At 37.5% G+C, this 27,995-nt stretch overlaps 2 protein-coding genes across 2 annotated transcripts; both read left to right on the top strand.

Moving 5' to 3' along the window:
- The first annotated feature begins 69 nt into the window (after positions 1 to 69).
- Positions 70 to 27,986, top strand: LOC139135015 (origin recognition complex subunit 5-like). Its single transcript, XM_070702176.1, has 11 exons — positions 70 to 236; positions 1,285 to 1,425; positions 2,749 to 2,841; positions 4,781 to 4,984; positions 12,466 to 12,652; positions 14,621 to 14,751; positions 15,518 to 15,657; positions 19,886 to 20,108; positions 24,103 to 24,213; positions 25,217 to 25,329; positions 27,698 to 27,986. Exons 2-11 carry the CDS (start codon positions 1,297 to 1,299, stop codon positions 27,741 to 27,743), a joined length of 1,377 nt encoding a protein of 458 aa, XP_070558277.1. The 5' UTR covers positions 70 to 236; positions 1,285 to 1,296; the 3' UTR covers positions 27,744 to 27,986.
- Positions 7,615 to 10,196, top strand: LOC139135014 (ATP-dependent DNA helicase RecQ-like). Its single transcript, XM_070702175.1, has 2 exons — positions 7,615 to 8,223; positions 8,723 to 10,196. The coding sequence occupies exons 1-2, from the start codon at positions 7,736 to 7,738 to the stop codon at positions 10,062 to 10,064; spliced, it is 1,830 nt and encodes a 609-aa protein (XP_070558276.1). The 5' UTR covers positions 7,615 to 7,735; the 3' UTR covers positions 10,065 to 10,196.
- Positions 27,987 to 27,995: the final 9 nt, after the last annotated feature.

The raw sequence follows: 27,995 nt of genomic DNA, 5'->3' as shown, positions 1-27,995 counted from the left end.
ACGGCACTCGACGCGGACAGACTTGCTTACGATAGCGCCACCACAGAACACATGCACACAGCCTCTCACACAGCTGATGCGCCTGGTCGGCCATGAGCATTATGAGCATTCATACACGACTCTTGACGACAGTGGTCCAGGGCGACTGAAGGGTTCTTTGAGCTGAATGCTCCAGATCGATTCACAAAGAACACTTCTAATTAAGTTTGAAATTTCCTCGCCACAAAATCGTCCAGGTGAGTTTTCGCATATTTCAATTAACATTGAGGCTGCTGCAAACCCATCGCATTGTCATACAAGTTACAACAAATTGAACAATGTCATTGATTTGCAGTTTCGGACACCGACAAAACAACTCTTAGAAACCTGCATAGTCACAAGATCTCTGACACCAGAAGAGTTGTCAGACACGCAAAATCCAGCAGTGAATTGCATCATAGACCCTGGAGCGCTCTCCAGGTCTATGGTGAGTTGTGTAGTGTAGTACGACTTAGACACGAAGAGAGGGCTTGTGAACTTGTGTGAGTGTACACAACTCAACAAGTGTGTCTGTCACTTCCTGCATCCTCGGCGAAGGCGGGAGATTTCGAATTTGAAGATGCCTACTAAAGATATTTACAGTCTCACTCAGGGTTCATATCAGAAATCTTAATTTTTATGGCGTTTATCCAACTCAGATGGTGATGAAAATCAGATGGTAATGATACAGATGACAGCGATGAAATTATGTCATTTGTTCAGAAGGTGGTTTGATATATCAAACTTGATAGCTATGGGACAAACCCTTTTTTTAGCAAAAATGAGAGAACTGGCCCCAAAAATTAACATATGCAGAGTTCAATATTTGACTTAGGTTACCTGGTCTTCCCAAGCATACGCCAGACATAAAAAAACCCACAGGAAATTGAAATATTTGGCCACTGGTGCTAACAATTTTGTTTAGTCATCAAGTATCACTGAGCAAAACAGCTTGGATTTTGCTACGTATAGATTGGTGTGATTAATTGATGTACAAATCAAATTTTGATGCGCTGTTATTTGTTAAAACAAATGTCCAAATACATATATTGTTATTTTTATTACCTTGTATAATTTTCACCCAGTAAAGCAGCTTTTAATTATTTCACTGATCTTCAAGTAATCAGAATGCTCAAACGAGTCTTAAATACCCTTGCGTTGTTTAGGACTTATGCGATGCATTCAATTGTGCATCATACGAGTTCAGTAATGATGACAAATAGACCTGTAATCTTTTGCAAGTTTTTTCTCTTCTATTTTCCACAGAGTATTTCTAGAATGGCCAAGGCAGATACTGCCAGTGCCTACAGTAACTATGGTTATGATGCCGATCTGGTCAGCCAGTTGTACAAGTCATTACCGTGTCGACAATCACAAATATCAACATTACTAGCTCTGTTTGGCGAGGTAAGTCAATTGAATGCAAAAGTGTTTCTGTCCATAAAGGCATACTGAAAATGTATTCAAAGTAATTATTATGCATTCTTAGATAGGCTTGTATATCTCCATAGATTTCCAGCAAAGTGATTGTCATGGTGTATAAACCCTTTCATAACTATGGTGTGGCCTTATGTCATTATTGTCTCAACCAAAGTTTGATCTCCAAAGGGAGAAATAAGAGTGAAACAAACAGAGTACAATGGAGTTCATAGAAATATAGATTTATCCTTAGCTCCAAACAAGTATGGGTTATTTCTTAAAGCTAATTACATGTATTTCGTTAGGAATACGCTAAGCTAAGTACCAAATACCGTATTTACAAAAGAATCAAACATATCTACTGTGAGATCACATAAGGATTCACCCTTTACTCTTTAAGGCGCAGTTTATAATTGATACACGTGCATGACAAACAAAAACACACTGTGTTTCACCTCAAAACCTGTCTCCTAACAGTAGTTTGGAATTGCAAAACTCTGACGACAAAGTTAAATGACTATAGTACACTGTAGTACTGTATGAAAAAACATCTATTATTAAATGGGCCTGCTACAGTTTGATACATTCATACAATGTGAACCATATCGTATACTTTGGGGTGTCACAGCTTAAGTATGGACAGTTCAACAGTGAACGTCAGTGACAGCATTCAAGATTTAAAAATCTTATGGTGGAACAAAGGTCACCATCATTGCTTTTAGACAGTATTGGTTTTTTTTTGTAGTACAAGGAGTAACGTTGTCCTTGGCATTGACTTGGATGAACTATTATGTTGATTAAATGTCAAATGTAATTTCAAACTCAGCGTATGGGCACAATCACTTCAGCAATGTATTTTCTGGCTTATATTAGTAGGAGCCATATTGCTGCATGGTGTCAAAAGCATGATTTAAAAAATAAAAGATATTCACAAAAATTTGAGCATGCAAATCATCTTATCGACAGAGAATAATTGTTGGTGATAAATCACACACTATTTATCAAATCACTGATGACTGCCTATCCCCCAGTCAAAAGCATAATCATATAAATCAACTTCAATCATAAAAATAAACTTGACTGACAGGAAGAAAAGTAGCCAAAATAATATCAGATGTCGCCAACTTTGAATTTCATGCATTTGAGCATCCCAGATCAGTATGTGAGGGAAGTTTCTTGACGCTTTCGTGATAAAAATTGTTGATTTTAAAGAAACCCTAGACCTACTAGTAGAAAGTTTTGGTGCCTATTTATACATGTATTTGCTGAATTACGCTCAATTGTTGCTGAAAGAGTTCTTGTTATTTCCAGCGAACACACACAGGATGTCCGTGTCTATTTGTCTATGGTCACACGGCAACGGGCAAGTCGGCTGTTGTTAACACCATGCTGCAAACACTACATGTAAGTTTCAATCCCAGGGCATTCCAAGTATTTTTCTTTTTATTGCAAACTTTGATATCATCAAAACACTACGTGTAAGTTTAAATCCCAGGGCAATCCAAGTATTTTTCTTTTTATTGCAAACCGTGATATCATTTAAAACTTTATTTACCTGAAACGTGATATCACACCGGACAACACTTCCCTTTAGAGGCACAGTGAAATAACTTTTTATGAGCCACGATAATACATGGAAATTGTTTTATCCGGCTGAAACCACACCAACGTATCCCAGAACACGGGACTCATGTCAGTTCACATATGTCATTCACAGTAATTTTCATTGCTACTGAGTGAATCATAATACTCATGATGAAGTTAGCTTCAGAAGCCTCATTTTCACATGGTTTTGTTCATAATTAATGGTACACTGCATCAATATCCCCATTGTTATTGCAAATTTTCTGTATACTATATTACACACTGTTGAGCTGAAGGCTGTGCTTTCACCATATGAAGAAAGCATTCAAAACGTACAAATATATGAGGTTTAGGTCAAGAAATATAAAAAGTTTGTTTCTCATCCTCGGGCGCGTCAATTCAGACCAACCATGTCAACCTTTTTTCTGCTCATGAGGAAATAAAATGAAAAAAAAGCAAAAATTCATGACGATAGTGCATAACACAGTGCTGTATAAAACAGAACTGTAAACAAAATAACTGACACTAACATTCCGTTCAGATCTGTACACATATGTCAAGTACTTTGCATTGCTGCACTAAAAGTCAAACCTCAGAATTGTTGCTACAGTGTATACAAAAATACTAAAGCAACACTGCTGTGCATTTATCTCTGTGTGCATTCCTATGTTGTTTTCATGTTTTTTGCGTGTTCTTGTTGGTTGAAGAGTAAAAAAGCAATTGAAAGAAAAATAAAACCTGCGTCACCGCATCATTTTTGCAATTTGTCTAGGATGAGAAACAAACTTTTTATTTTTCTTGGCCTTAAGAGACTACATCCATGTACAGACAAGCCACTGAGAGGAAACATGCAAACACTCACTAGCAATCAAAAACAGACAAGTTTTAAAAGTCAAAAAATGAAAGCATTAGGTTTTAGGCAAAATTAAAACCGACAGTACTTTTTGAAATGGTCAAAGAGAAACACAACTTCTGCAGATAATATATTCCATATTGTGACACCAATTTCAATAAGTGTCTGATATCTTCAGAAAACACGCTGTAGCTACAAAGTGCTTCTTAAAACAAAATAGAACTTCTTGAGCCAAAAGTCTGAGATTGAGTGTTCCTTTTTTCCAATGCTTTGGTTTTTCTTCTGAGACGACACACCTTGATGGTCATTTTTCAAGTCATGTATGCATAGTTATGATGGCTGTCAGCTCTCTTCCCTTCCCCCTGTCACACTGCAACAGATTTTTCAGTCAGATTACTTTTGACTTACTGTCATAGCTGTGTCATTTGAAGCTGAAATCATGAGTCTTTCATTCCATTTCCCTGTATAGGGGTCCAACTTTGCTAAGGGAAATGATAGAGCTGTCCTAAAATTTTGTTGTTAACTAAGTATGCATCTCAAGAGTGAAATACGTAAACGTGCTCAAACTTTCCACACGGAAACTTTCAACCATTCTGTTACCAAATCAAGCATAACAATCAGGGGTGAACATGCAAAGTTTAGTTCTAGAGAAAAAAATTATCGACACTTGCCGATATTTGAAATTCAAAATGGCTGCCATCCATGTGTTAGACCCTATGAGAAAAAATAAAATTTCAATTTTCACAAAACTTCTTTGCTCAAAGACCTCCAAAGTGAGCCCCACAAGTGGTAGACCTGAAATGAATTATGAAAAATTTGAGAGTTTGAATATTTGTCCCTGAGGGACATTCTCCTTGAAACTCATTTATACACATTATAAGTTTTGTGTCTTTTTATCGTCTTCAGCTTCCAAATGCCAGTGTAAACTGTGTGGAGTGTTACACACTGCGTCTCCTCTATGAACACATTCTGAACCAAGTCGCAGAGATTGTACCGTGCCCAGACAACAGCTATGAATGCTATTCTAGATGTGATACCATGAACGACTTTGTCCGATTACTACAAAAAGTGATCGCTGAAAGGCAATTGTCAGAAGAGACTGTTTACATCGTAAGTATTTGTCATTTTTTTGCATCTCAGTGGAGTAGGAAATAACTGCTTGCCCACCTGCCACAGGCAGGTAAAGTGTTGGCTAGGCTTGTGAAATTTTACAGCTACCTGCCCCATGGACAGGTAAAAATAATTTTTGCATTTGGTTTGCTCAGAGGTGAGGTTAGGTATACTGGGTGTATGGTATGCGGAACATAATTGTCAGGCTGGGTACTTTTTTGCTCAGGCAGGCAAATTTTCAAAGTTGCTTGCCGAAATATTGGGTTGTTATTTTCTGAGAATTTTCAACCCTGATGGTTAAGTCACATTACACTCTTTTAACATCTTTTAATATTATCTGATTCTGAATCTAAATCTTAAAGAATACATTGAAGGACCAGATAACTGGTATGTCATCAACAGGATTTGTTTATATCACTGAATGCTTCGTTTTTGTTATGTATGAAGCAAGCAACTTTGAAAAAAAAACCAACAGCCAGCCTCTATTTGGAAATTTGATTTTTGAAGGACTAGTAAATTTTAGGTCAGTAGCTCGAATGTTTGCCACTTGGACTATTGTAAACTAAGAAAAAAGTACAGATGAGTTCACAAACTAGTGAGCCTACGGTATGGCACTGTGCAATGTGTCTTCCTTCTTGTGGACTTCCTAGAATAGTTTTAATTAAGCACAGTGGCATTTGGGTGTATCAGCTAAGCATACAAACCGTTGTGAGATGTTCCGTTATTATGTTTGCTTACAGAAACATTTGACTGCATTTTTTCCCAATTTCTCCTTTTCCTGTGTAATTGCAATGGCAGATAAATGTTGACCTAACACTAATAAGTGTTATACATGGGACATACCTCTTAAACAGGAACTTCCCATATAAAAGCCGGATTATCGTAAAGCTATGTAAATGTGAAAAAGCCATGCTACTGATCCGACGTGCAACATTTGGGCCCAGAATCCCATAATTTTGCCATGCTGCAGGTGTTCATTGTCATTGAATCTTGCATATGATGTCTGTGAATATACAGTGACTAAACTTGAGTCGAAAATAAACTGAGAAAAACGTTCCGTTTTTTGTCAGAGAACGCACATGTTTCAAAATGCGTTCCCTCTATGACCATTTGACCCCTCTTTGCATATATCACAAAAGTGACCATTGTGGTTATTCAAATTTATCATACAGCAGGGCTCCCGCTAAGTCACCAAAATGATTAGCCAACTCATTAGCCAAATCAAAAATCTTTTAGCCATTTTGAGTAACTTTTAGCCAGTTTATGATCTCAAGTGTGGCAACAGCTTTCTCGTCATTCAGGAGTCCCAAATTTTACAAATCAAGATGTTTTGTGTGATGTTCATGATGGTTTTTACATTAACGAAATATGTTTAGTTTTTGCATTTATAATCTGTGTTTTTATGACATTTCAGGGATAGAAATCCTTTCTCATTTTTGGTGGTAAACTTTAAACACCAGAAATAAAATTAGGTAGCAATTGAAGTCTAAAAATCTGGTAGCAATATTAAGTGTATATTACAAGAGGTACAGGTTGAATATTTCTGCCACATTCAGTTAGTATTCACAGTATGATAGCTTGTCATAAGTTACAGGCTTCTCATGTGGCAAATTTATGCAGTCTTCCATAACCTAAATGTTTGAGCCACACAAGTAAAACAATTTTCCATGCAGAAGACAGCATTTGTGGTATAGCACAATGGCAGTGTAGATACGATTATTGTGGTATTTAAGGGCCTGGTTTTACTTGTATGTCATAGTTGTGATCAAGCAGGCTGAAATAGCATCTTGAGTATAAGTACTTTTCTTGAGACAAAAAGGGCTGGGCCAAACAAAACTCTTGTAAAACAAGACACAATGATATATATTCATTTAAATTACTCACTGTTTGAGGGCATTCATTGTTTTAATATTTATGATAACATTTTAGCCCAGATATATTTTCATTTGATATTTTTATATCATCAAGAAATGTCTGGTGATGTTCACTTCTAGATCATTAAACTGGTAGAATCTACAAAAATATTAAAATCATTCAGAATCACATAATTTCTTGTATAAGTTATAGCAGTTTGAAAGTAGGCCGAATGGGAGTCAGTCAAGCTGAATGCCAAAGGCAGCAAAATTACCTTTCACCTATTGGACCACCCTAGGTGGTTTCTTGTGAACCATAATTGTGTAATTAGGGGGTCTTCATGCATGACATCACATGATGAGATGACCTAGACTTGACCTTTCAGAAAACCTCAGTTTTTCTCCTTTTCTTTTGTATTATGGCTCCGTTTGTGAAAGTTTCCTTTGAAATTATGGTTTTTACTATCAAACTGAGTAGTTGCAGGCCAAATTTTGATACAGCAAAGTAGGTAAAACTTTTGATAGACTCAAGGACGACCCAGGACTCAGGGAGGCAAGCAGGCCTGCAAAGCAGGCCTCAGTGTAGTCTCGCATGCCAGACCTCTAACCTGCGACTGCGGTCGGCGCACGAAGTGCGCCACGAGCGGCGAAGCCGCGAGCAGCGAGTAACCGCAGGTTACGAGGTCTGGCTAGAACCAGCGTGCTATATATACTGTCCAATAGAATGCTTCGAAAATCGGAGAGATGAAAGAGCATATTTATTAATTATTCATGTATGTAGGCGGGGCGTCTAAAAATAGCCTTTTGAACTCGACTGAATGACGATGTCATTCATCCAGAAAAGTTTCACCGGAAGTAAACTATCCTCCGCTCCGTTGACCTCAGACAGAACGACAACATGGAAAATATACTCAATTCAATCGAGTATGGACTGAACAAATTGTCGATTGACAGCCTGAAACCGATGCAGGAGAAAGCAATAACAGCTTTTCTGGAAGGGCAAGACGTATTCGTGAATTTGCCGACAGGTTATGGCAAGTCTCTCATTTACCAGATTGCCCCGTTTTGCTCAGACTATTTACCAGACAAAATCGGAGTAGAGGGAAAAAGTAACCTGCAAGTCGCAATTGTTGTTTCGCCTTTAGTAGCATTGATGAGGGATCAAGTGGAATCTCTGAGAGAAAAAGGCATCAACGCCATATATTTAGGAGAATGCAGGCTGGAGGACTTGAAACGAGAGTTGAACAGCGGTGACTGTCGCTTCATCTTTGCCAGTCCAGAGTCATTACTGGAAAGGAAAGATACAAGACAACTTTTACAGACGAAACCTTACCGAGATATGATTTGCGGATTATTCGTAGATGAAGTTCACTGTGTTGCCAAATGGTAAGCATTACATCACTTTATAATTAGTGGTCCCCATTGTGGAAAAACTTCCGTTCAACAAACTTTGCATCGTATTGTAGCGGTCCCCCCTTGGAGTCACACTTCCGTTTCAAACACCGTTACAAACATGCATGGCCCTGCACCAAAGCCATATCTCATCTGTCACATAACTGTATAAATAAGAAATTAGATTATAAGAGTTTGAGACCAGACTTTGAAAAAAGTAAGCATCGGCAGTTTGTTGCAAGTGCTACGTTGTTTCATACTAAGTTCTCCAACTAATTCTTTTTGAGGCAAAGTGCTTTGACATTGGAAGTACATGTTAATAATTATGAATTGCATTTTAATTATACAGGCATTAGCAAAATTGTTAGAGTTGTTCACCATGTCGGGGTTTTTTCTATGTATTTCTATATACTACTGATGTAAAAAAGTAAAATCAAGAAGGTAATTACCTATGATACTGTTCTCAGTTGTTGATTTTTTTTTTAAATTTTAGGGGCATGAACTCTCATGGCACCAAAAAGGCATTTCGGAAATGGTATGGGAGACTTTCTGAATTGAGGTCGCTGCTTAATAGTACAGTACCACTTGTTGCTCTTACTGCTACTGCTAGTTTTGCAGTTCAAAGGTCTGTCATTGAAGAACTCTGTATGAAAAACTGCAGAATTGTTAGCCTGTCACCAGACAGGAACAATATTCGCTACTGTGTTATCAAAGTGAACAACGATTTAGAAAGAAACTTTTCCTGGCTTATAATGGACTTGATGGATAAGGGTGTCAATGCAGAACGTGTGTTAGTCTTTTGTAGATCACTGAGATACTGTAGAGCACTTTACTTTCTATTCAGAAAAAAATTGGGTGATCATGGATTTGACACCAGTAAAAATCAAAAGATTAATGATGACAGAAATCGTCTGTTTGCAATGTTCCATGCTCAAACCCCTAAAACAGTGAAAGAATCTGTTTTAGAATCTTTCAGAAAAGCAGATGGTTCTGTTAGAGTTGTCTTTGCTAGTGTTGCATTTGGAATGGGAGTTGATGTAAAAAGTGTATATACTGTAATACATTATGGCCCTTCAAACTCAATTGATGACTACTTTCAGGAAAGCGGGAGAGTTGGTCGTGATGGAAAAGAGAGTAATGCAGTTTTGTTAGTTTACAAGCAATCATTATCTAAGTGTGTGAGTAAAGAAATGAAACTATATGCCCACTCCAGCTCTTGTCGCAGGAAAATACTTCTGTCTCATTTTTCCACAGAGGCTGACACACCACCTGCAGCACTACATATGTGCTGTGACATTTGTACCAAGGTTTGTCAATGTAATAATTGTAAAGTCCATGACAAACCTGTAAGTCATGCAGAGTCTAGTATCCTTTGTAGTTATCAGTCTAAAGATCCTTTGCACAACAGGAATAACAAATCGAATCTGTCAAGGGCCCAGGTAAAAGAATTGAGATCTAAACTGTTGAAACTACGCCATGAAAGGTTACATGGGGCCACTGATACACAAGGAAATCTGCGCCCCTTGTATTCTGGCCCTGATTTCACTAGTGGTATTTCTCTCAAAATGATTGACTTAATCATCAGCAGTGTACGAAATGGTGACAACTTATCATCTTCATTAACAGAAACTGTAGGTGTTCATGACGTGGATGATATTTTGCAGCTTATAAATAATATAGCAGATGATGCTGATGATGATGATGATGATGATGATAGTTACAGTAGTGGATCAGAGACCTATTGTAAAAGTGATAGTACATCAGATAGTGATACTAGCATTGAAGACAAAATGATAGACCAGGTGTATCTTGAATCTGATGATGAAGTTGATTAATCATAGAAAACAATATTGTGACATTGTGCATGACACAAATTCTTTATTGTGATGTTTTGCACCAGGAAATAAAGTTTCTGTAATTTGAAAACAACAACTGAAGTGTCAGTGTATCTTTAATAGAAAGCTGCCTTTTTCTTGTAGGAAAACCTACTATATTTAGAACAGATTTCTCATAAGATTCACACACATTGTATGGTGCACAGTAAGTGAGGCTACCCACAATTCTCCATGATCCGTACACACGGAGATCACTCGCTGTACCGCGGTAGTAATTTCTTCTGTACACAGAACAACTCGGTCCATATTTCAAAATTCTGGCAACATAGTTCTGATAATCATAATTTTCTGATTTCTCACTGTGAATAATGAGACGATCAACCTCTTTTCCACGGAGGAGATAGCAATTTTGTAATTTTGTCGACATAGAAGTTGCTGTGCAGAGAGCTGGATAGCATTGTTCTTCTGTCTTTTTCTGGGACATAGCAGCGCGGGAGAGAAAACTATAAAATGTAGGCGCTCTAGTTTTCAACTCATCACTACATTTCTGGAAACTAAAATCTTCCAGATCTTCTTTTCCATGTTTCCTGAAAATGGATTGGTCTTTTGTTCCACATAGTTTGGTGCATTCAGCTTCAACTGTTTTGAAGATTCGTTCTTTGACTGCTTTGGCAAGTTGTGAACACCCAAGAATGATGTGAGCCATGTTCTCACAGGATACTCTATAGTCTGTTTGCAATGCCTTAATCAAAGCTGCTGCTTCAAGTGCTGGTAGCTGCTCATAATTTGCCTGTATCACCATAAAATAATGAATAGAAACACACTATGTTATTGAAAACGTAGTTAACAGTGTATTATGTTTTATTCATTTATTAACTTTCCCCTTACCGGGAAGTGTATCACCTGTACAGTTACATTTTGGGTAATGGGAACAACCACTATAGGCTACTGTTTAGGTCATGAAATTCCCTCTCACCCACCCCATCCCCCCCAAAAAAACAAAACAAACACAACAAACAAACCAACAAACAAATACACACATCCACGCAGGCAGTTTATCATAACTATCAACATATTTTTGGTTCAAGCGTTCTCATAGCAAAAATCCGTTCACGTAGAAATACTTTATCTTCCCATTTCCAGCTGATATGCTTAAGCTGAATATCGAGTACGATCGGTTTGTCAGTGTACAGTTTCAGACACGATTAATCATTTGGATTGTTGTGTGTATAGCACAGGAGTCTCGTGTGGGAAAAGGCGCGCGCACGTGCTATATGCAGTCCCATCAGTCAAGACAGTATGCACATCTGATAGGACAATATTGCCATTTACACCCATCAAAATGTCAAATCATCAACCACCGATAGTATGTAAAGATGTTGGTAATACGAACTCACCTCTTTGGTCGGTAGGTGCGGTTGTTTGGGTGGAAAAAATGGACTGTAATCAATGCTCGCGCTCGAGAAAGACAGTGGGACTGCTTGTTGCTGTGACTGTCGATCGTCAACATCTGCTACGGAGTTTTCTTTTTGCTCCGTTCCAGCAAAGCTCAGCCTTTTTGCCCCATTCGGCTGCCGAGAAGCTGGTGATAAATGGCCTCGCTTTATATGCCCGCCGTAGATTTTTACTGGCGTTTTTTTCGGGGTGGAAATGCGAAACATGGTGAGCACACACAGTGAAAATTAGTTGTGGTCGTTAGTGGTTAAAAGTTACACTTATTAGCATAGGAAAGACAGCCCACTTTTGACGTCACCACATTCCTGAGCAGTTGGTTCTTGCCAGACCTCGTAACCTGCGGTTACTCGCTGCTCGCGGCTTCGTCGCTCGTGGCGCACTTCGTGCGCCGACCGCAGTCGCAGGTTAGAGGTCTGGCATGCGAGACTAGCCTCAGTGTATTCATGGACCTTACGTTCATGATGTATTGTAGTATCGAACAGCAACAGTGTTTGTTTTACGTACCAGGTAATTTGGAACTTTGTAGAAAGTAGATTAAACTGTTTCAATACATTGCAACTTTGTAGGAAAGAGGGTAAACTGTTTCAACATCTTACAACATTTTATTGTTAGGTGTAGTTTTCTGTTGAGGAGGCCTAAGAATTCAATAGCCACTAAATTAGCCAAACAGGAATTTTTGTAGCCATTTTTAACTTTCTTTCGCATTTGGCGAATTGGCGAATAGGTAGCGGGAGCCCTGTACAGTAAAAGCGATGCTATGAGAATATTCAAAAACTCCCGCCCAGCTTTGTCATCAGTAATATCCCTATTGTGTGCCCACGGTCCTGTAACTTCCTGTTTTAACTGTATGAATTTTGACTTTAATTTTCATCGATGAAAAGAACACCAGCTTTATTGACTGATCGCCTCACGTTATACAGAATCAAATTTTGTCTTCTTTGTCTAGGTTTTGGACAAAGCTGAGAGACTTCGTGACATGGAAAGTAACATCTTACCAGCATTCTTGAGACTACAGGAACTCAGTCAGTGCAATGTGTGTGTGATTCTGATCAGTGAGATAGTGTTCGAGAAGTTTCGTCAAGGAACTGGCTTCTTGGAACCGTTTATCGTACATTTCCCAGATTACAGCAGAAGTGAGTCGCTACTTCAAAATAAATTAATCCCCTTTTTACACTAATTTCACTTCCCCAAGTTGTTTGTCGTAAATTGGGTAATTACCCTTCTGTGAAGTGGTGGTTGTTTTACAAACGATTGTATAATGCTATTAAAGCGGTAAACTCCTACAATAGTGACGTTATGTTTCTCTCAAATGTTTAAATTTCTGTCAAATGCATTCAAGGGATTGCTGTCACTCAATGTTTTTCCTTTCCAGATTCCATGTTTTTGAGACAAACTCATCCCTTACAAGAACGGGTCTGATTCTCTTGTATAACTAAAATTGATCCGTCACGGAGATTAACATATATTCACTAGCATTATTGATGTTGTAACATTTTAACATACCCCGTGAAATTCCTTACTTTACTCTTATTTGTAAGGGTTTATATCAGCATTTGTAGTGTGTCTAGTGAAGGTGTGACAAAATTGCTCAAAAAAGCCAAAGTTTTACTCAGAAACCATAAACATGTAGTTGTCATTTTCATGCCTCAACACGTTAAAACAGAAGAGAATTGTAAAAAATCCAAAGAGCAGGTTATTCCCCTAGGTAATTAAACTGTCAAACATAATTAATAAGTCACGAATAGTCCATTTTCAGTAAAACAATACACATGAGCATTTTATTTATTTTACCGAACAATGTAAGGGAAAATAAAGAGTATATGACCGGTTAAATAAACATCATGTGATGATGGTTGAATTCTCTGTGCCATTGAATAATTGTAGTATGGGCCTCAAAATTGAAAGAATTCAACTTTTGCTCACTCTTTCTGCCAAAAAAGACTTTAAACCATTTCCTTTTGAAAGCAAGGAAAAGATCAGGGGTCACTGGCATGCAAAATCTTATACTAGACAAACAAATTACCGTACTCGTCCGAGTATAAGCCCCCGGTTCGGCAACACTAAACAGCTGTAAAACTAGGGGAGGGGCTTATACTCGAGCAACCCCATGTTATCTGGCATGGACGCATAATTTATGCTAATTTTATGCACGATTTTTTTCAACACCACTCGATCTTTCTATCGCTTTCAAAATCGACTTACACATCCAAAGAAACTGATTGTACAATCTCTGAACACAGAAGTGACATTTTGGTGAAATTCAGCGTCAAAAAACCCCCAAACTTGAAACAAAGACGTCATGTATGCTGCTGATCAACAGTACAATGTGAACAGGCATGCATTGCTTACACGGAAAGGCAACTCAATATTCCAGTATCAAACTGTCTACATCTTGTGAAAACAACAACATAGCAGTGAAAATTGTAATAGTCACCAGGAAAAGTCTTCACAAATGAAAGGATAATTGCTTCAAACAAAAGAAACTGCATGTTTCAAGCATGAAAACATCGTGGCTGTGCATGAAAATGAACAATGGCCGACGTGAGTGAGACTATTCTATTTAGGCGACGGGGGTGAGTAGGGTCAAAGAATCAAGATAGTACTCGGAAACGTGTCATTTTCCTTACGATGCTGTCAAGGGAACTCCAGTTTCCCATTGTTTTAACATCATTTAATGGTTTCTTTATTATCTAAAAGTAATTTTGCCAAGTTAAATGACCAAATATACTCTCCTAACCTTTCTGTATTTGAGTTACACTAGGGTAGGGGCTTATACACGGATGTAATGCATTTTCTAAAATCCTCTGAAATCAGTAGGGGGCTTATACACGAGCAGGGGCTTATACTCGGACGAGTACGGTACCTAATAATTACCGACATTTTAAAATTCAAAATGGTTACCTTCCCTGTGTCAACTCTGAGAGGAGAAATAAAATTTTAAAGTTTTTAGCTTCAAATGAGCTCCCGCAAGTGGTAGACCAAAAAAGTATTGTAAAAGTTTGATAGTCGGAATATCTGTCCCTAAGATGCTTTCTACTGTAAAAACAAATTTTGCCTCCTCTTCTGAGAATCAACAAGTGTTATTTCATTTCACTCCACAGAAGAGATACTAGAGGTCATAGGTCAAGATTGTCCGGAAGGCTACCCAGCAGACTTCTACCTGTCGTATGTGAATCTTCTAATGAGTGTCTTTTACATGGTTTGCAGAGACCTCAGAGAAATTCGCCACTTGGTGAGCGTAAGATTTTATCTCGTCGTGTATGTGCAAATAGGTGTATGTGTTGGTGCTTTGGTACACGTATATGTGTGAGCAGTGGTCCAACGCAAGGCTACTTGTAGTTTGTTTGCCGAGACAAGTGTGGATTTGGCATTTGTCCAGCAGACCTTTTTTTTTTAACTTTTGTAATGTATATAAGAGAATAATGGTGTGTATGTAGAACTACCAAGCTGGTATGCAGGATGACTAGGTTCACCTAGATAGTGGTCCCTGGTTTTTTCAGGAATAGCAGACTTTTTCTCCCCTGATAGTAGTGTAGCTGTGTGTCTAGTTCTATGCTCCTATGTTTTGCATAATAGATTCATTCAACCATGTTGGGTGTGTGTGTGTGTGTCCATGAATTATAAACCAAATTTTTATTAGATGTTTGTATATTAAACTTAATGTGAATATGATAAATATGATAAATATATAACACTTTTCCGTGTTTCTTTAATAGTCATGTCAAGATGATCTCTTATTTTGCAAAGTTGCCTAAATGTCAGAGAAAGTTCTCCAAAGTAACTTCGTATTGGTCTTGAATACTGCAAAAATATAATGGAGAAATTTGTTTTCATCCAATGTTCATTTATGTACATGGCTGTAGAACTGTAATTTGATATAGGTTTGCCTGATCCTATTTTTCAAAAAAAATAGATCATCAGTGTAGCATGTGTCAGGTTGAGATGAGACCTGTGTCATCACATTGCAAGTGTTTCTCTTTACTCTTTGTTGGACGCAGGCACAGTTGAATTTCCCAAAATACGTAGAACCCATCATGAAAGGGGAAGCTACAATAGAGAGCGCCCCCAAATTATGGAGGAATATCGAACCCCATCTGAAGAAGGCTTTGCAGACAATTTATTTGAGAGAAGTCTCCAGGTAAGGCTTTTACCAGGCTATTCATCGGATTAATGATATCATTTTAGGTGAAACATAAACAGTCCCATAACGACTTTACCATGGAATCCTGTTGTCCAATCGAGGTTAACTCTTTGGGTGCCACAATCAATTTTTGTCTCCTGTATAAAATATACCCCTGTCAATTTTTGTCAGATTTTTTGCCAAAATTTTGGTAAAAAAACTGTAGCCAATGAAATGTGATATCCCATTGATCCAAAATTATCAAAAAAATTACAGAAAAATTCATAAAATTTGGTAAAATGTTGTACTAAAATTTTGGTTGGAAAAATTACAGCACTCTAAGGTTTAATAAGGGGCCGTCGATAATAAAAGCTAACGCACAAGAAACGTAATTCCTTCGTTTTACTTGAATCCCCTTCCCTCCCCCTCAAAACGAAAGTTCTTATGCGAAATCGATTTCGTATTATGATGCCGTTTCTGACAAACCCACTCGCACCTCTCCTATCCGCACGCCCATGTAAAATACCGGAAGTGCACTTTACGCGTATCACTTTTTAAGACACAGAACATTTTAATGTATTTCGCACGTAGGAAAATGTTTCATGTACATGTTTCACGTTGAAAAAGCATACAAGTTTTATTTTATATTTATGTCTTTTTTGTCTTTTCTGTCTCCGTATTTTTGTGGTCATTCTGTTCTCGAGGAACGCGAAGGTAGTATTGCGTTCTCGCTGCAAAGTCGCACTTCGAAAACAATAGACGAAAATCCTATGCGATTTTGACGCACACAAAACGAAATGAGCTTTGACCCCTCCCCCTAAAAGAAAGAATTACGTTTGTCGTGCGTCAGCTTTTATTATCGACGGCCCTAACCTACCTTCAGGTTATTACAGCTGATTATTTGTGTTCATGGAAGTAGCCAATTTGAGGTGTTGTGGAGAACCCTTATCGAGGTCCTTATCTGGATTGTTTGACTACTCAGGATAAGGCTCCCCTGTCAAGTACCAGGTTTCAGGTTCGATCTGAAAAAAGCAGATGTTTTCTGAAAATCAACACTGTGAAATTCGAAACCCAGCAACCTTAGGTTTCATATTCAGAAACGCAGTGAACTTTCAGTGTAATAGTTGTAGCTCTTGTCTGTAACTGCCGTGTACACAGCTAGTGTTGATGTTCTGCCAATGTAAAGTTGTTTACTTTCTTCTCCTCCATGGGTGGTTCATAATCTTTGTAGTCTGTCCCCAGATAAATGTTTCACATGTTCTGCACGGTAAATTCTCCCTGTAGTCTATGAGCTAACATGTATGGCCATTATTGAATAAAACAGAGAAGCTAAGAAAGTCACTTAATCTGAAACATAATATTTATTTCATGAAACAAAAGGCTCTGCATATTTTGTTTCAAGCTTTTGCAATAGCTTGCAAAGAAGAAAAAGCATGTTTGGGTTCACAGAGTGGGACTGTACTACACAGATACCTATTTCACATACATCATGTTGAAAAAATCATATCATCATATCTAAACCCTTGTAAAGGTACTTTCTGGTTATCATTATCCTTAACCCTTTGAGTGCTGTATTTTTGGCACAAAAATTTTAATGCAACATTTTACCATTTTTAGCTCCCATAGCCATATGTATATATGGCAATGGAAGCTATTCTTATAGGCTAGGGAAATGTCTGTATGTATGTATGTCTGTATGTCTGTATGTCTGTGTGTCTGTATGTCTGTATGTCTGTGTGTCTGTATGTCTGTCCGTCAACATCAAAAACCCAAAACCGCTGCACATTTCATCTTGATATTTGGTGTGTACATGGATGATGGGCTGTAGATGAGATTTTGTTCAAATGAAGTTGTCATTGCCAAAAATATGCAAATTAAGTGAAAAAATGTAAAACCAGTCAAAATTGAAAAAACTCAATAACCACTGAGCAGATTACATGAAAAATTAGCATGTAAGTACTTTGGGCTGACGTGAAATGATTGTGCACATCTTGGGTCAGTATCTTGGACTTGCTATTTTTCATGAATTTTTTGTAATTTTCTCCCATTTTTGGTCAAAAAATCTTCTTCTCTGAAACCACAAGTCCGATTGATTTGAAACTTGGTATGGAAGTGTATAGGAGTGACCTTTCCCAAATTTGGGCAAATCGTGGTGAAATTTGCATATTTTTAGTTTACACGTCCATAGACTCCCATGTATAAGGCAGATCTCCATAGACTCCCATGTATAAGGCCACGAAAAATAAAAATTTAGTTTCTCATCGTATTCATATTGCAAAAAGGATGCAGTGACACAATTTTTAGTCCCCACAGATGAAGTCCAGTGGGCTTATAGATTGGGTCATGTCCGTCTGTTCGTCCATCCGTGAGTCCATCCGTTCACGCAGATATCTCGGATATTTTGACAAAATGTCATGTGACCTTGATGACCTTTGATCTCAAATATACATATTTGTCCATAACTCAGTAACCACAAGTGCTACCACCCTTCATATATGGTATGATGGGACACCTTATGACGCCGCATATTGTACCTCATTAATTATGCACATATCTAATTTTGAGCGAGCCAATAGAGCTAGAGGTCTGATTTTTGGTATATAGGGATAACTTAGCAATACAATTTTTTTGACAAAATGTCACGTGACCTCGGTGACCTTTGACCTCAAATATACATATTTGTCTATAACTCAGTAACCACAAGTGCTACACCCTTCATGTATGGTATGATGGGACACCTTATGACGCCACATATTGTACCTCATTAATAATGCACATATCTAATTTTGAGCGAGCCAATAGAGCGAGAGGTCTGATTTTTGGTATATAGGGATAACTTAGCATACAATTTTTTTTAAAAATGTCACATGACCTCGGTGACCTTTGACCTCAAATATACATATTTGTCCATAACTCAGTAACCACAAGTGCTACACCCTTCATATTTGGTATGATTGGACACCTTATGACACCACATACTGTACCTCAATAATTATGCACATATCTCATTCTGAGCAAGCCAATAGAGCTGGATGTCTGATTTCTGATATATAGGGATAACTATAGGAGAGAAATTTTTTGACCAAATGTCACGTGACCTCGATGTCCTTTTACCTGAAATATATGTTTATGTCAATAAATAAGTAACCACAAGTGCTATGTCCTTTGTATTTAGTAGGATGGGAGACCTTATGACAACACACGCTTTACCTCATTAATTATGTACACATCTAATTCTGGGCAAGCGAATAGAGCTAGAGATCTGATTTTTATGCATATAGGGACTAATTAGCAATATAATTTTTTTTTCAAAATGCCATGTGACCTCGATGACCTTTGACCTTGATTATACATATATATGCATATCTCAGTAACCACAAGTTCTATACCCTCCAATTTTGCCGGGATATTAGACCTTAAGATGTCACATCTTGCACCTCATTTATAATGCGCATATGTATTTCTTGGCTGGCCAATACTGCTAGAGGTCTGATCTTTTTTCCAGATTTAGAACCATAACTTAGACATGCCTCATGTGTTTCAAATTGGGAACAATGACATAGACCTATGTGCCCATAGATCTCAACATATACACTCCAGTGATACTTCTTAATGACCACATTTTCCTGCCCCATCAAGACTAATACTCCTATTACAAGTGGGGACTATGTCATTGTAAATGACTTGTTGAGTTAATGGTTGTATCACAGTATTTGATATATCTAATTCTGTATTTTTTCCATTTTATATTCTGAATAAATACATTAAACATATTTCACTGTCTCCAGTACATTACATTTAAGTATCTTCACTTCATGCACTTTATCCCTTTCACACATGTTCAAATATTTGACCAGAGAACAAACACTAAATAGTCCAGGATGGGAGCTACAGTGTCATTGACGCTATTTTTTAATTTTTTCTGTAATTTTTTTTGATGATGTCTGATCAACTGGCTCTAAAAAAGATAATAATGAGCATCATTTCCTTTTTAATTTAATACTAGTACTTAAATTTTTTCTTGCACATTCAACAGTGAAGAATAAACAGATATCCTACCTTTACATTTATATATTCTACATGTATATTTTCATGATTACCAGTATACCTGTTTGAAATGTGTTTAGGGTAGGTGTGAAACAATGAAAGAATGCAAATAAAAAAACTAGAGATCAGTATCTTGCAAAAAGTTGTTGCTCTCGGTGTTATGGATTAAGGATACCTGAAAATGACTTCCACATTCCAGTGCACAATGGGAGAAGTTCCAACAGGAGGCATCTGACGGAAGTGTGTCCGGAACGCTGCCAAGTCAATTAACAGCCAGGGCCAATGTGGAACTTCCGTACTATTCCAAGTACCTGCTGATTGCAGCGTATCTGGCGTCCTACAACCCGGCCAAGTCGGATAAGAGGTTCTTCTCAAAGCATCATGGGAAGATCAAGAAAAGCAAACTGAAAAAGACGGAAAAGGTTGGTGTGATCTGGGTGAATATTTAGAATGACAACACATGACAGTAAGGTCCGGCAAGAGTTTAGTTTGTTTCCTGCAGCCTGCCCAGGGGATGATGCTCAAGATGTCAAACATTGATAATGCAAGACTTCAGCAATATTGCCATCATGATCATCAGAATTTGAGTAGGTAATGAATCGTAATTGTACCCCAGTGCTAGCTGTGATATGTGAATAATTAAACCGAACAAAAATGTCTGCGTCTAATGTTTGTCTAGCAAAAATGAGTGTTACCAACACAAGCAACTCCATTTCCTGGTTGCCATACGTGAACTTGAAAGTCATGTCACTTCTAAAATGAGAGATTGTATTGTTTTGTTTGTGGGTGGTCCTTCTGCATTTATTGTCCACTTGTACAGAAATGTGGTCTGATTTGGCTGCAGTTAACTCGCCATACCTTTCTCAAGTCGTGACAATCACAACAAATTGTGTAACCAGTGAATGACGGTTGTTCTATGTGAAGTTAGATGTGCATTAGTCCACTGTCACTTTGTGGTTATACCTTTTGCTTCGTGCCATGTGACTAAGTCTCAGTCAATCGTGATTACTGTAGAATGTGTGAGGTTTTATAATGCTGGGTATTCAACTGTATTTGAAAGTTTAAACCTAGATACGAAAGAATTTTTTGCATGGATTCACGTGGCAGCTGATAAATTGACAACATTTCATCATTTTGAGAAATTCTCTCATATTCTCAGCCAGTATTTTCATTAAATATTTCCATAACATTTTTTAATTACACTTAAACAGTTGGAGAGCTAAAATAAAATTTGGAAGTTAATAACAAAAAATTCTGACATCAAGTCAACATAATTGCAGTGATCTAAAAATGGTAAAGAAGAGCTACCAAAGAAAAACACAAAAGAATATTACAGGGTTTGTTGAACTGCAAAACCTAAATATGTAGTATTGATGTAGGATTTCAATATAACTAACAGTAATCCACGTGAAATCCAACACACAGAGATTTCATATCAGCATTCCAGTATTCCTAAATAGTATGAGTGGCTGGTACAGGGTATCGGAAAGATAAGTCTGAGTTGAATTTCAATCGTCTAATATTCTAACTTATAATATTCCTTGTTTAAATACCTCATTGTAGATTCTAAAAATGTATTATGGGATATATGCCAGCTTATACCATGCAATTTCCCATGTGTGAACATTTCTTGTCAATGATTAAACACACAAAATTGGTCTTTGTCTGTTTTATGTATTCAGCTTATGTGTATATTGAGAACCAGTTTTGTAAGTAGAGTTTAAAGCATAGACCCTCCAGGGTCTACAGTCCATGTAGCCGACAATGAGATGCAAATGATATGCGGTTAAGGTCTCCTCAACTAACTTTCAGCTGGTTGTTCACTTTCTACTATTTTTATAGTATTTTATACAAAGGCACAGACTTATTCTACCTGCAACTTAAAACTGATAGTGATTTTGTAGCCCATTCTTGACTATTTTTCCTAGTATTTGATAGCCGGTAACAGACACTTCGTGTTCATGTCGGCTACATGGACGATCTGCCCCCTCCAGGGTCTATGGTTTAAGGAATGCCTTCCATGTTTGTGGCTTGTAGCCATTTTGCATGTTTCGTTGGTCTCCATGGTTTTTAAACTCCATGTTGTAAATTTCTTCTTGAAATTTCAATGCAATCACCATTGAAGCAATTGGAGTTGAAGGTTGTAAGCCAGTTAGTGTTGCCGTGAAGCTAAGGTCATTAAACTCACGTTTGCACTTGAGAGAGAGGCTGTGACATGGTATAAGCTGTGCAGAGTAATAATGCCAGGGTATGCTGCAAAGTGAGAAAATGGTCCATCTATCATAAGTTCCCAAATGTTAAGCTAAAATGATACAAAACTGTCAAACCCATGCCAAAGGACATAGTTCTATCACTACTGAGGAACAAAAAATAGCTTTTTCCTTTAAAAAACAATAACTATCAATGACATGAAACTCTGATATTAAAGTACAGTATATATTTCTACTGTCAACATGTGTCATATCGACATACCTGCAAATATGAACCAACAGTTATTTGTACAGCTGATGAAGGGAGCCCTCAACCAATTAATTGACATTTTCTACTGTTTATGACCTACCCCATTTAAAGTAGGTCCACCAGTGTTTGTGTTCATCAGTCCATGACAGGATGGAACTGAGGCAGGATGAGACACTTTTAGAACTCTATAATTAAAATTCTAAGATAAACCGGAAAGAACATTCCTAGAGGCAAGGTCACTAATTGAATAAATGGATTTCTTTTGCTGAAATTTGCGTCCTGTCTTCTTTCCCCATCGTATCAAAAGCAAGCATGAAGGCTATGTCTGAATGTACATTTTGAGCATTTCTGAAGCATTCAGTATCCTACTTCTCATCACCAGTTGTACGTTTTCAATCAAGTCACGTCTGTAGGTTGAATATTACACTGTTTCCATAGTGATTGAATTGATGTGTGCTATTTTCACTGTGTAAATCACTGTCAAGAAATTGCTACTTTAACCTCGTCAGGGTACACAATACCCTGTTTGCAACTATACATGGTATAGAGTGTCTTACTGGTACAGATTTTTTCTCTGTCCCCTCCTTGAATGTAGAGAGTGCAGCTGATGAATAGTACAGGGTAAATTCCCGGCTCACTTTAAACATTCAAAGACAATATGTCAGATATAATATTAGCAATTACTCCTCATTTAAATTAACGTTGGTTGTTAAAATATTATCAAACAAATCTTGGAACTACTTTGCACTAAGGGTTGGTGATTCTGATTGTTTATACTGTTACGTGGCTGTTTTTCAATTGTGGCCATCCAAGGCTACAGTATGTGCCAATGACCATCCTTGATGCTCAGTCAGTTTTAGAAAACTAGAATTATTCATTCAAAATGCCTTCCATGCTAGATATTTGGCTTTCCAGTGTTTTGACTTGTCATTGTTGACGTTCCATGTGGACAACCAAGAGTGTTTTACTGTACCTTGCAGGAAATCTGATATCAACGTCCCTGAGCAAACTGATGATTTCTTACCAATAAAAGGCGAAACATTTTCCTTCTTGACATTGTCTTGGGTTTCATGTGGCTGTGTTCTTGCACTCATGCATGGATACCCATGAAATGAACCCACTTTGGATGACTTCAGTGAACAGTAACCCGGGGTCAGCAGAGGTCACTGGACGCTTGGGAAGCTTATGAGTTCCTATTGAAAGTCATAAGTTTCAGTAATCGTGATGGATGATAAAGTCATTTGGACTTGTTTTGTTTAAAACTTTAGAAGGACATGCATCTCAGGTGATTGATTGCACCCTATGAAGGGATGTCTGTGAACGTCGTTTGAATTTTCTGGGTTCATGCTCTGCGTTTGGCTCCCAAACTCTGTAATGGCTTCAGTGATGGACTGATTTCTGCTGTACCTCACCCTATTTCAGTATCACCAAACTTTGACTGAGTTGTTCAGTGGTTTCACTGTTTCCAGGCTCCAGCCAAAAACTTTCAGAATGATCACCCTTGTCAATTAAAAAAACTACATTTTAATAATCTCTTGTGTGAAAGTGTTCTATATCAACCAGTGACCATTTATATTAGAAGAGATATTTCTTATATTTCTAACAGTGGGATATGGTGCACAACTTAACTTACCGGTAGTTTATATCAAGGTGTAGAATCATGAAGGAGTTATGTAATGGAAAAGTATGTAATCAAAACCATGGGTCAGTGTTGATATTTGTGTATGGTGAAAGTAGAGCTGGAGATTTACCAATATATGATATTTGAAATTGGGCATTTCAAAAAGTGAAATCATGGTTAATGTATTTTTCATCGAAATAGGCAATGGTCGTCCAGGAGTTCTCACAAAAGTGATATTGTTACAAGGTGATAGATACTTAACTTAAGACTGCTATTTTTGCTGAAAATTTGTCCCATTACCACATCTCTTCTGCTTTTTTTTTCTCTTGCACCAGATAAGTTATCAGTTGCTGGGTCCAAGACCATTTCCTTTAGATCGACTGATGGCAATATTCTACAGCGTGGTTGACTCAAGGGTTGCCCCCACAGCCAACATCTTTGCACAGGTGAGTCATGTGGCCACTCTCTGTAGGATATATTTCACATTTTGTATCTTGCAGTTTTTTCCGTTCTTTTCAGTGCCTAATATTAATGTTACAATAGCAGTGGCATATTCTAATGAATTTGGGTTTGTGCAGCCCGTTTATGATTTCCAGTGAAAAAACCAAATTTTCAAAAAAAAGACGATGGAAGCATTGAATTTTTGAAGGTGCCAAATGTTTACACTACATACACAGGTATGTGACACGCATTGGTTTGTGGATGTATTGTTTCAGTATAGTTGAGAAACTAACATGGAAATGAATACTGTTCTTAAATATTCCAACAAGACTGTCACGTGGCACTGTAAATGAGAACGTAGGTGTAGGGTTGATACAAGAAGAATAAAGGGTCTTTTTACCAAATATATATCGCTTGCTGTAATGCCACACTGTATTACAACAGCAATCTCTCGAAAGCAGGGACTTGTCTCAGCTCTGCTACAGCTTTCCATCATCTTTGTCTTGCATTGATCAGTGTTTCAATCATCGTAATTCAAACACCATAATCCAGTGGGACTGTATCATCAGCAATGACTTGTTGCCTATGTATCAGCCCTTTATATGTTGTGACTCACATGCGTAGTCTTTCTACCATATGATTTCCATCATTGTCAGCTTGTATGATATTACTGTTCATAAAATATTGATTGGAAAGGAATTGAAATCAAACATATTCCATAGTACAGCAATTCATTTCTAGGTCAACCATTTTGATGTTGACCTCCATCATTATTAGTATTCTCCCTTTGCTGCTGAATACCCTAGTGATGCCTTATCTCTGTCGCTTCAGTGAACTAAATGTATGGAAAATCTCAGCTTTTCAGAGCTATTTTTAAGAATTTAAGAGTAATTATGTGCAGTCTTCAAGATTGGTTATCTTGTAAAGCTCACAGCTTTTAAAGAAACAGCCCAAAGAGTTACGGGCAAAAATTGACTTGTCTCTCATTGAACTTTTTTTGCCTTTCAGATTTCAAGTTTGGTGACTTTACATCTGCTGACTCAGGTCGGCCATGATGATCAGTTAGATGGTGCTAAATACAAATGTACGGTGTCTCTTGACTTCATACGTTCCATAGCAAGGTAAGACCAGTCTAACAATTATGGATCAGTGTATCATTTTGAATTCTTTGATTGGGTCAAGGATGTATTCCCCCAAATTTTACTTTGCAGAAAAAAATTTTTTCACATTGTGAAATTTAAGACCATTTTCATGCTTTTGGTCTCAACCCTCTCACATCCATTTCTCAGTGTACACGTCAAACCTTCCTATAGCAAACAATAGAGATAGACCAAAATCTGGTGATGAAAAGTGTGAACTACACAGGTTTATTACAGTCTGGCTATGCAAGTGATGAATGCTTTTAGTATTCTTGCTTGTACCACTTTTGCTAGAACACTTTAGCTCCATTCTTCAGCATGCATGCTTTTCAAAGCATTTTGCAGTGCATGAAATTTTTAATCACCCCAGAAAATTGTTCGGCTAGCTGCTTGAGGGTGCCAAAGGGTTTTGTAAAATGGCTAATTTTGTGTGAAATTTCGTGTTGCTACTGTAGACTGAATTTGCCACACACCAAGCAGAGGTAGTCTGTGTCAGAACAGCCAAAGTATTGTGAAATCTGGTTGGTTATCATAATTAGATAGAGAGGCAATTGTAAAAATTTCACTTGGATTGCACATTGAAATTCAGAAAAATTGCAGATTTGTACGGTATGTTTGAAATATTGTTCACATTCCACTGTGAGATATTTGAAGTGTATGCATCTCTCATTTGAGAAGGTCAAGCTGGTATGACCCGGTGCAGAGGACAAAGGTCTCAAACTATAGTACTTTTCCTCAGACTCAGATCAATAGATTTGTCATGACAGCAGACTGGTCAAGAGTACCATTGTACTCTTGTATAAGAAAGAATTAGCAGAAGACTGCCAAACTACATTACAAAACCACTTTATTCATCCTTGTTTATCAAATTTGAAATGTGTTTTAAAATCAAAGGTTTTTGAACGGATTTTCCCTGTGAACTGTCCTAGTCTAGAACATTTCTAGTGAGCAACAACAGTTATCCCTATAGACACTCACCCACCAGGCACTCATCCTACCACAACCCAGCTGGTCAGTTGGAAAGGTATGGAAGAGAAATGTTGGTCGATTGGGGTGGACCGTCCTTATAACATTTTTAGTGTAGAACCCCCGAAGAGTTAATTTTTTCTAAAGTCCCCTAGCATCAAAAAGCCTTTTAGATTTATCAGATTCAGAACAGTTGTTGAAGCAATCACCTGTGACATGGGTAAGGACAGTTTTATGGGAGAACAGTGTGTGAATTTACAGCTTTCACTCAGCCATGGTGGTCCTAAATGACCTGCTGTCCAAACCAAGAGACAAAGGTTATGTCCGCAGTTGCAATCAGATTTTTTTTGTGCATAGCATCAGCCCAAGGGCTGTTTTAACACTTTTTTGAAAAGTGAACACAAACCTTACAACAATAGTTCAGTGTTTGTCGCTCTTTCATCCAAATGCATTGCCACAGAGGCACTTGTATCGGGGAGGGTCTGCAGTCTTCAAGTGTGCGGGTTGCTTGAATCGCCTGATGCGACCATTTCCTGTTCAGTGTTCAAATGCATTCATGTTGAAGTAGAAGAAAAATAGGCATATAAAAGACATCCTGGTGTCATGCAAACATTTTCTGTGCATGTCTGTGTTTTGACTAAGTTTGGAAAATGTTGGTAGCATATAGAAGTTTGCCCAGAGCGGCTGAAAAGTAAAGAATGTGAAACTTCTGATGCTACCTGCACAATGTACTCACCTCTCACTGCCCAGTACAATGTTTCCATTCAGTCAGAGCATTTTTGACAATAAGTAAACATGTAGTTTAAAGTACCATGTAAACCATCTATCCTAAAAATAAAATACCTTCAAGTGCCATTATAGTTACCCTTGATACATAGAAATATGTACCAATGTTAAACTTTGTGATTTTCATGTGCTTCCTCATCAAGCTTGATTTTGCATCTCCGCAGCTCATCTGTAAGCATTTGGATTAATAATGGAGGATTTTGTACACTGTGATGTCACAATGTACTAATTTGCATAATGTGGTGGACCACAAACACTACTTGTGAATTTACACTTTTGAAGTTAAAACTTCTAATATCAACATCTTAGGCGCTCATGAAGTGTGTGTTTGTTTTATTGCCAAATTTATCATTTTTAACGTTTTTCCTACACAGGACGTCTTGTCCAACGATTAAGTAATTATAAGCTGTTTTTAAGAGAGATGACAAACTGTAAAACATTTTGATGAAATTTCTTTTCTTTCAATGAGATTAATCAAAATTCTGTTCTTCAAACAAGATTGATTTTATTTTAAGATTTATAGCCACTCAAGTCACTTTCAGTGTCATCAACACAAAGTATGATTTTTTTTGGTGTCTCTTGTTTTTCTTTTCTGTAGAACTGTTAATTTCGATGTGGTTCGTTACCTGTATGACTTTGCATGAAGCTATGAAAGTGACACGACAATTGTATCAATAAACACCTTGACATTGCTGCCAATATCCTTTCATCAACAAGGTCTATCCAGACAGTTGTGTCTCAACCAAGATGTTTGATGATTCTCTCCGTGGCTGATTCAGTTTCAGCTTCCATACTGCCATTTGTATATCATGATGTATTTTTCCACATATTTTGTTAGAAATAAAGATATGTGACCACATAGTTTTTGTGGTCAAAATAAACAGAGAGTCTGTTCT

This window comes from Ptychodera flava, chromosome 6, assembly GCF_041260155.1.
Source record: "Ptychodera flava strain L36383 chromosome 6, AS_Pfla_20210202, whole genome shotgun sequence".
NCBI lineage: Eukaryota > Metazoa > Hemichordata > Enteropneusta > Ptychoderidae > Ptychodera > Ptychodera flava.
The sequence above is the reverse complement of the archived record's forward strand: the minus strand, read 5'-3'. Positions and strand labels throughout refer to the sequence as shown.

Excerpts from the sequence above, each read along its gene's own strand:
- LOC139135015 (XM_070702176.1), top strand. The coding sequence starts at position 1,297 with ATGGCCAAGGCAGATACTGCCAGTGCCTACAGTAACTATGGTTATGAT. Across the intron at positions 14,752-15,517 it reads TCAGAGAAATTCGCCACTTG|GCACAGTTGAATTTCCCAAA; the intron begins GTGAGCGTAAGA and ends TGTTGGACGCAG. Across the intron at positions 25,330-27,697 it reads TTCATACGTTCCATAGCAAG|AACTGTTAATTTCGATGTGG; the intron begins GTAAGACCAGTC and ends TCTTTTCTGTAG.
- LOC139135014 (XM_070702175.1), top strand. The coding sequence starts at position 7,736 with ATGGAAAATATACTCAATTCAATCGAGTATGGACTGAACAAATTGTCG. Across the intron at positions 8,224-8,722 it reads GTTCACTGTGTTGCCAAATG|GGGCATGAACTCTCATGGCA; the intron begins GTAAGCATTACA and ends TTTAAATTTTAG.